The 9,377-nt window shown below is 43.7% G+C and overlaps 1 protein-coding gene across 1 annotated transcript; it reads right to left on the minus strand.

Moving 5' to 3' along the window:
• Positions 1 to 5,292: 5,292 nt before the first annotated feature.
• On the minus strand, positions 5,293 to 6,267 carry LOC141050158 (olfactory receptor 1468-like). The gene has a single exon (XM_073546991.1). It carries the CDS (start codon positions 6,265 to 6,267, stop codon positions 5,293 to 5,295), a length of 975 nt encoding a protein of 324 aa, XP_073403092.1.
• Positions 6,268 to 9,377: the final 3,110 nt, after the last annotated feature.

Genomic DNA, 9,377 nt, shown 5'->3' on the forward strand with positions numbered 1-9,377 from the left:
TGTTTTTTGAAGCAGGCAGATAAGGGGGACAGTCGTACTGACTAGTGCATCATCTGCACTCGCCATCCGCATGGAATCATCGAAGGCACGCAAAATGTGGCAGATGTCCTTCATAGGGGCCCACTCAGTGGTGCTGAAGTGTGACCGGCGCACGGTGCAACATATTTGCGCCTGATGCAGCTGGTACTCCATTACTGCTGCCTGCTGCTCACACAACCGCTCCAACATATGTAACGTTGAATTCCACCTGGTGGGTAGGTCACATATGATGCGATGTTCCAGAAGATGAAATCGGCGCTGCAGAGCTTCAATGCACGATCTTGCCATGCTGGATCACCGCAAGTGAGCGCACTCTATGCGGACCTTGTGCAGCAGTGCATCAAGATCCGGATAGTCCCTCGGAAAGCTCTGCACGACCAAGTTGAGCACATGTGCCAGACATGGGATGTGAGGGAGGTTGCCTAGGCCCAGAGCTGCCACCAGATTTCAGATATTGTCACACACTACCAAGCCTGGCTGGAGATTCGCTGGCACAAACCACACGTCGCTCTCCTGCTTGATGGCATTTCAGAGCTCCTGCACTGTGTGGCTTCGATTCCCCAAATAAATTAATTTCAGTATGGCCTGTTGACGTTTGGCCATGGCTGTGCTCATATCGGTCCTAGCAGGCTCCTGCAGCGATGATTCTGAAGAACTGGAGTATGAGGAGGAGTCAATGTGTACAGACTGGATTCCTGCAATCCTTGGAGTTGGCAGAACACGTACGGCGCCACTCTCAAGATCTGTACCCGGCTCCACAACATTGACCCAATGGGCAGTGAAGGAAAGGTATCGTCCCTTTCCATGGTTACTGGTCCATGCATCGGTGGTCAGGAGGATCTTGCTACTGATGGCGTTTAGTAGCGCATGTTTAATTTTTCCCTCCACATGCTTTTGCAGGGCAGTGACGGCTTGCCTGCTGAAATAAAAGCGGCTGGGCACGGTGTATTGTGGGACTGCCAATGCCATGAATTTACGGAAGGTGTCAGTCTCCACCAGCCTGAATGAGAGGATTTCAAGGGCCAGTAGTTTGGCAATGCCAGCTTTCAGAGCTTGTGCTCGGGGATGATTTGCCGAGTATGCCCGCCTTTTCTCCCATGCCTGTGCTACTGATGGCTGTAGAGTGGCCTGGGAGTTTGAGGATGACAGGGAACGTGGTGCTGTGGGTTCTTCCATGGCGATCCTGTGAGGAAGCCGAACCAGCTGTGTGTGAGGTGGAGGAAGAGGCTACAACACGGGTTGAAGAGGTGGTAGGTGGTACTGTAGGTTGGCCTACGTCTTCAGTGTGTCTTTGTAACTCCACCACGTGCTTGATCCGCACATGTTTTCACATATTTGTGGTATTGAGGTTGCTGGCACTTTTCACTCTTTTGACTTTCTGATGACACAGCTTGCATTTGACAAAGCAAATGTCATCTGCAACTGTGTCAAAAAAGGACCATGCACTGCAAGTCTTGGGAGCACCCGTTTTGGCTTTCGGAAGAGAAATGCTCCTAACGGGTGCCGAAGTGGAGGCTACAGGCAACCAAGTCTGCCCCCTCCCTCTCCCTCCTGTTTTGGCCATTCAGGGAATCTCTTCCTCAGAGCTGCTCCCACCACCTTCCCGTTCCTCACACCATGATGGGTCAAGGACCTCATCATCTACACTCCCCTCTTCAAACACCTGCTTCTCCTGGGTAGTCTCGGCAGCACCGTACGCACCAGAAAGTGGCACCTGAGTCTCGTCATCATCTGATGCGTACTGAGGTGTGCTGACCATAGGCACTGGCCCACCCGCCTCTTCAGATTCAGAGGGACAAAGAAGTTGCGCATCACAGCATACTCCTTCTTCTTCACATTCTTGAATTCTGCTTGGCTGGCCCCCTCTTTCCAAGCCAACAGATTCAGATAACAGAAGTAGAGAATGAGATGGTTCCTGTACAGGGCTCTCTGACTGCCTGGGCAATTTGGCAGGTGGTGAAGAGACAGATGGTTGCTCTTCAGTGCTCTGGCCCTGAGAGGATGTGGAAGTCATTGAAGTCGATGCGTTAGCTGCCAACCATCCGATAACGGCTTCAATTTGTTCGTCCCGCAGCAGTGAGGTCCTACAAAGCTGCGCATAATGGACTGTTGCCTGGTAAAACTGGGGGATGCTGAGTCACTAGTGCCCGCAGCAGGCACATAATCCCCACATCCTCTCCCTGCTGAAACTCCACGACCACGTGCCTTACTCCCTGCCTTCTTCATCTTGGTAGACTGATAAAGATAGGCAGAAAAGTACAAAGGGGGGCTTAGTGTGCTTTTTCCTGAACAGCTGGTAACAGGTATAATAAACACTAATTTTATAAAGTTTGTGGACTACACTTTAATATGAGCTGATATGGCCTACACAACTGTCAAGTGGAGTGTTGGTGAACTTTATTTACTTTTTTTTTTTCAAAAAAACAAAAAGGATGTGACTAAAGATGTTAAAGCGATAGTATAACAAACTTTTTGGAGCTATTACAATGCAGGAAGGTAGCCTACAATGCAATAGATGAGGCTCCAAAAAATAGGCTAATACTAATCAGGCTGCGGCTGCAGGGCACAAGCCAGAAAAAAGGCTCCTCTATCTACTCCTATATAGTGTTTGCAACCAACCAATGTAGATGGATATGGATGGAAGCACACTAATAGGAGAAAAAAATCAGGAAAAATGAGGTGCAATAAAGCAAAAAAAGGACTATGTATGAGGCAGTGACGCACGCTGAGTGGACTACAACCAGAGGTGGCTGCAGAACACACTACAACGTGAGCTGCACTCACACACAGAGACCTCTCAGACAGCCGTGAACAGTGCAGAGAACTGGGCACTAGCACTGAAAGACTGCAGAAAGGCTCCGCTGTCTACTCCTATAGTGTTTGCAACCAATGTATATGGATACGGATGGATGCACACTAATAGGAGAATTAATGAAAAATGAGCAGCAAATATGCATGAGGCAGTGACGCACGCTGAGCGGCCTACAACCAGAGGTGGCTGCAGGGCACACTACACAGCGTGAGCTGCACTCACACAGACCTTGCAGCCAGGTGTGAACAGCGCTGTAAGGCAAAAGAAAGCTACAGTGGTTGATAATGTAGCCTGGGTAAAGCACAATATTATTTATCAAATCGCTATCTCTAACTGTCCCTCAGAGTCTTGAACAGCAGCCTGTCCCTAACTGAATTCACAGCAGTGTGAACCCTAAATGGCAGCGGCGGCTTTTATAGTGCATCATGACATCATTTCAGCAGCCAATCACAGCCATGCCATTAGTTAACATGCCTACATGCCTAACAGGATGTGCCCACACTTCTGAGGATTCCTCATTGGCTGAATCAAATCAAACTGGCTGATAGCATTATGGGAACTTCCGATTCTGGTATTCGATATGCTAAAAGTATTGGAACTCAGTATCGGAATTCCGATACCGCGGATATCGGCCGATACACGATATTTGCGGTATCGGAAGGCTCAACACTACTCAAATCAACTCCAAGCCTTTTATCTGCTTTATTGAGAATGACGTAAGGAAGGGATTGCCCACACCTGTCCATGAAATAGCCTTGGAGTCAATTCTCCAATTACTTTTGGTCCCTTTAAAAACAGGTTGGCACATGTTAAGGAGCTGAAACTCCTAAACCCTTCATCCAATTTTAATGTGGATACCCTCAAATGAAAGCGGAAAGTGTGAACTTCAACTGCATCTGAATTGTTTTGTTTAAAATTCATTGTGGTAATGTCTAGAACCAAAATTAGAAAAATCTTGTCTCTGTCCAAATATGGACCTAACTGTATCAGAGAGGGTTCTACAAAATGTATAAGTCAGCGCCATCACAATTGTAAAAGGTGAAAAAAAACACAACAGTACTTGTGAGCAAATACTAAAAGGGATATTTTTTCTTTCTCTGGTTTATTTAGCCTTATATACAAGTGATTATGCAGGAAAAACTGTTTCAGTCTTTTCCTCAGGCCTCCAGACCTCTTTGCAGAAAATTACTCGCATTTCCCATTGACTAGCATTGCACTCGCTATTCGGAACGAATATGCGATTTTTGCAAAGTACTCGATACGAGTATAGCGATTACGAATATTACAGTACTCGCTCATCACTAGTTGTCACCTTTTAGAAAATCTATTGAAGTTTATTATAAAACAAAAATTGGTCTTTACTCACCAAAGCCAGGTCCAGCTCTGAATTTTTTTTTGCTGATCCTCAGGTCTGGTATTGGCTGTGGTGCGGAAATCATGTGGGAGGCAATCATTGAGCGCATCAGTTCTGTCCTTGTAGATGGAATGCTCTCCTCAGAGTCAATGAGCTCACTGATTGGCCAGGTTGTCAATATGATGATAGTGTCACAGCCAATCCCTGACACCGGAAGCAGTGACGGAGACTCAGAGCCGGACCCAGGCACAGAGGGATTAAAATGCAGTTTGTTTGTTGGTGACAGCGAACTGCACCTGAAAACCAAGATTTTATGAAAGAGGACCACCTTATTAAATGCTAATACAAAAGGCGCTACATTGCAAAAAATACCACCCTTTGGTAATCACTGTGCTCAAAAGAAGTACAAAACCTTAACCAATGAGAAAAGATCCATGTGATTGGTGAACAATTGCATATTGGAAATTACACATATATGAAACAATTAATCATAACTCTAAATGATCAGTGGAACCAATCAGGAAACATTCTGGGCATTTGGAGGACCACTGAGCTCAATGATTGACTTCAGTGTTTTCTTACATTATCGACATGACATCATCACTGCGGCCAAATAATAAAACTAGAAGGACAACAAGCACAATAGGGTCTTTTTCGGCAAATAAGTAGAAAAATGTGGGCAATGGGGCTGACCTGTTTAAGTTGTATGCTTATAACCTCCGAAAAGGTTCTTAGGCTGCTGCAGACACACAGAAATTTAAACATCAAGGACTGAAATCAAATGGGTTAATTCTGTGCTGGGGCGGAAAAATGAAGAAGAGTCAGGAATCCAGGAATTCAGATTATTGGTCAACGCGTTTCGAAGTATCAAGCCACCATTGGAATCCAGTCCTTGATATTACTAGAGTAAAAACACAGAGACTGGAGCACGAGTGGAGGAGGACCGGCAGAGCACTTGAGAAGGTGAGTACATTCTGGCTTTGATATTTTATACAATTGCAAGTGTTTGTAATCCACTTTATTAAGAGCGGAAAACCCTTTAAGTCTCTCTCAGATCCCATCAACAAGTAGTTTTGCTAAGTCTTCTTTAGGGATTGTGGCACTCTCTTTGACTACAGGTCTCTTTTTTACGTAAAACCATTAGATATATAGTTACAGCAGACTGAATCTCTTTGTTTCTCAGACTGTATATCAACGGATTTAAAAATGGGGTCATTACAATGTAGACAAGTGAAATAAACTTGTTAGCGGGGACTGAATGTCCTTTGTAAGGAACCATGTAGATTATGAGTATAGACCCATAGTATGTAGAAACAACCAACAAGTGGGAGCTACAAGTGGAGAATGCTTTCTGCCGACCTGATGTGGAGGGAATTCCAAAAATAGTGAGAAAAATATAGACATAAGTGATAATAACAAATAAGAAAGGAAACACTATTATAATAACAGAATGGACAATAATGTCAATTCCCACACCAGTCGTATCTGAGCAAGAAAGTTCTAAAAGAGGAGCCAAGTCACAAAAGAAATGGTTAACAACATTGGATGCACAGAAGTCTATGTCACATACAAGAACAAGTGTGATCAGCACTATCATAAAGCTGAGTCCCCAGGATGAGGCAATGAGGCTGTATCTGAGTAAGGGGCTCATCAGTGAGATATAATGTAGAGGTTTACAGATGGCCAAGTACCGGTCATAGGACATGGCCGTGAGCAAAAAACTTCCAGCACTGACTGATACCCCATAAAGGTAAAACTGAGCTAAACACCCAACAAAAGGTATAACGCTCCCTTCCTTTATAATAGAATCCAGCATCTTCGGAACTACATTTGACAGTTGGACTATGTCCGAGAGAGCCAAATGTCCAAGGAAGAAATACATTGGAGAATGGAGACGTTGGCTGGTGGACACCAGGAAAATGATCACGAGGTTTTCAACCATGGTGATAGAATACATGAGAAGAATAATTGAGAAGAAAGGCAACTTGTAATCTACCAGGTCTGGGAATCCCAGTAAAAGAAACTCAATGACGGTGGTGGAGTTGACTTCATGAATCTCCATCTCTAAATTACATTTGTGAAGTGTTATGACTAATAATTGAATTAATGAATTATTAAGGAGATGACAATTAACAACGCGTCATACATTCTAATGTTTTTTTCCCTCCATGGAATATTTGCTTTTATCCGTATACATTGTGAATCCTACACCTTGTGCCAATGTGCAGATCACGTACACTAATGTTTCCCTCCATAAGTCTCTAGTAGATATTTTTCGAAAGCCTGGACAAAAGTGCAGACTGATTTCTTCTAAAAATAAAAATACCTCAGAATTCTGTCTCCTTTTTATATCCAATGTCTAGAAAACATAAATCCCCAAGGAAGGGATCATTGGAGATTAATTATCAAAACAGGTTCCTGAAACACTGACTCATTTTATCTCAAGAGACAAAAATAAGAAGTCTCCGAGGTTGTATTAATTATTACTAAGTGGAATCTTTGTCTTAACTAGATACACAGAAGATTGAATAAGTAACTAAATACAAAGCTCTATCAAATTAGTAGATGTTAATGTTTAAATGTGTGATTGTAATATATTCTTACATCTTGCGGTTGACATTTCCAACTTCCCGATAAACTACTATGTAAAACTTAGACTTTACCAAATATTGATTAAGCTGTATTGATTCTGATGGACCAATTACTTACTCCACTACAGGACATACCACACTCCAATAGGTGCGCCGATTAGCACCGCTATAGTATTTAAACCCCATGTATGCCCACCTCTGACACGCTCCCGGAAGAAGCTGGATGCGAAATGCGCGTCGGGGTGAGGAGGGACGTGTAATAATCTGTGTTTTCTGCCGCCTTCACCTGCCACTTGCTTTCCCTGGTATTGTGTCCTGATTTTATTGTACATATATAATATGGATATAGAGCGCTACATTGTGGTATCTAGTTTGGGATAAAATTAGTAGTGGTGTATGAGCTGCCGGATATTTAACATGTATTGCACATCCCCCCTGGTTTGGGTGCTTTTTGATATTTTAATTTGTTGTTATTTTAATAACACTTAATAAAAAATGGTGTGGTTTTAAGTATTTTCTGGAACTCTTCTTTCAGCAGTGGTAAATGTAAGTCCGAATTTTGGTAATTAATTACAAATGTTGTATAATGTAATAAAATGGAAATGTGTTGCCCATGAACCAGGGGCTGCCTGGTAAGTTTTGGCCTGGGAGCCATAATATCTGTAGTGTATATACAGAGCCATATAATATGTCATGCAGGTTTAGGGTTGGTCAGTTCTGTGCCTGATGAGCGTGGGCATCACTACTGCCATTTCAGCAGTCACTAACAAGCAGGCTGCAGTGTGGATGTCTCTGCTTTACTGTGACGCACCATTGGCATAGCTAAAGTCCGATAAGCTCCATGCAAAATTTACACCTTGGCCCCCACCTGCATATTGGTTTTCCCCCATATATTATTTATTTCTCTAGCACCATTGGTTCCATGGTGCTGCACATGAGAAGGGGTTACATACAGATTACAGATATCACTTACAGTAAACAAACTTACAATCGCAGACTGATACAGAGGGGAGAGAGGACCCTGCCCTTTCGGGCTTACATTCTACAGGATGGTGGCGAAGGAGACAGTAGTGATCCTGTATTGATTCTTTATGCACCTGGATTATTAGACTCCTTCCTATTCTACTAATCATTCCTAATATATACTGGTACTAGGCTATCTTAGCCACCACTGCTGCAGTAAAACTATCAGTGATCGTATTGCTAATGATTTATACAGGATTTTCACTCAAGCAACTAAAATAAATCCATAGCCACCCCAACAAGTTTCGTCATGACAGGCTTCCTCAGGGGGCTGGGGCTATAACAACGCTTTAATACATCCCTTATAGATAAGATTTATTTGCCATATTGAGCAATTTGTTGTTAAAGAATTTTCATCCCTAAAGGGTTGTTCACACCTATAAGTTCCTGCAACTATGTCAGCCCCATTACTGTAATTATGTCCCCCATATTGAGCTCCTTCCTGTTATAATTTTTCATCAATCCTGATATCATGAGCCCCATTCTAGTATCATGGGCCCCATCCTGGTATAACGGGACCCACCCTGGAACAGTGAGCCCCACCTTGGTATAATGGGCCTCACCCTGAAACAATGAGCCCCACCTTGGTATAATGGGCCTCACCCTTGAACAATGAGCCCCACCTTGGTATAATGGGCCTCACCCTGGAACAATGAGCCCCATCTTGGTATAATGGGCCTCACCCTGGAACAAGGAGCCCCATCTTGGTATAATGGGCCTCACCCTGGAACAATGGGCCACATCCTGGTATAATGACCTTTGCTCTTCTCCAAGACATTAAGAACAAAGCAAAAAAATGATTATTCTTATGTTAGTCCATCCTCACAAATGGTGGTGCATGACGTCACAGCCATGCAAAGCCAATGCCTGGCATTCCAGCATTAGCTGCCGGCCTCGGATTGGCCAGCAGTGTGTAATGCAGTGCAGGGAGCTAGCGGGTCTCTACGCATCAAAACATTTCAACTGAAATTGTGTTCTCAGGTGCACATCCAGCTGACATAAGCGCAGGCGCGGTGGGCCCAGAGGGTATTACACAATTTAAGATGTAGTGCCAGTAGCCCTAATGAGGCAGCCTTAATTACAATCAATCAATCAAATTTATTATCACCAAGTACATATTACATATATACAAGGAATTCTTTGTGGCAAAGAGGCAACATAATATATAACAACAGATACAACAAGTAACATCTAACAAGACAGATACAGTATATAGTCTACACATGACGATTTAATTGTTGAACAGAGAGTGGATAGAAGCTGTTCATATGGCGGTTGGTACTGCATTTGGGGACTCTGAAGCGACGTCCTGAAGGGAGTAGTTGGAATGAGGAGTGTCCCGGGTGAGAGGGATCGGATGAAATTTTCAATGCGTGGGATCGAATACTCTTATCATAAAGATCCTGGATTTTAGGCAGGGGGGGAGCCTATAATTCTCTCTGCTGTTCTGAAAGTCCTTTGTAAGCGGAGTTTGTCATGCGCAGTGGCTCCCCCATACCAGACTATCAGAGAGGAACAAATCACAGATCTGATGACAGCATTAAAGAATAAGATCAGC

This window comes from Dendrobates tinctorius, unplaced genomic scaffold (genome assembly GCF_039654945.1).
Source record: "Dendrobates tinctorius isolate UK_male_01 unplaced genomic scaffold, ASM3965494v1 ptg000151l, whole genome shotgun sequence".
NCBI classification, from domain to species: domain Eukaryota; kingdom Metazoa; phylum Chordata; class Amphibia; order Anura; family Dendrobatidae; genus Dendrobates; species Dendrobates tinctorius.

What these genes read in the sequence shown, in the direction of transcription:
- LOC141050158 (XM_073546991.1), bottom strand. Translation starts at nt 6,267, where the DNA reads ATGGAGATTCATGAAGTCAACTCCACCACCGTCATTGAGTTTCTTTTA.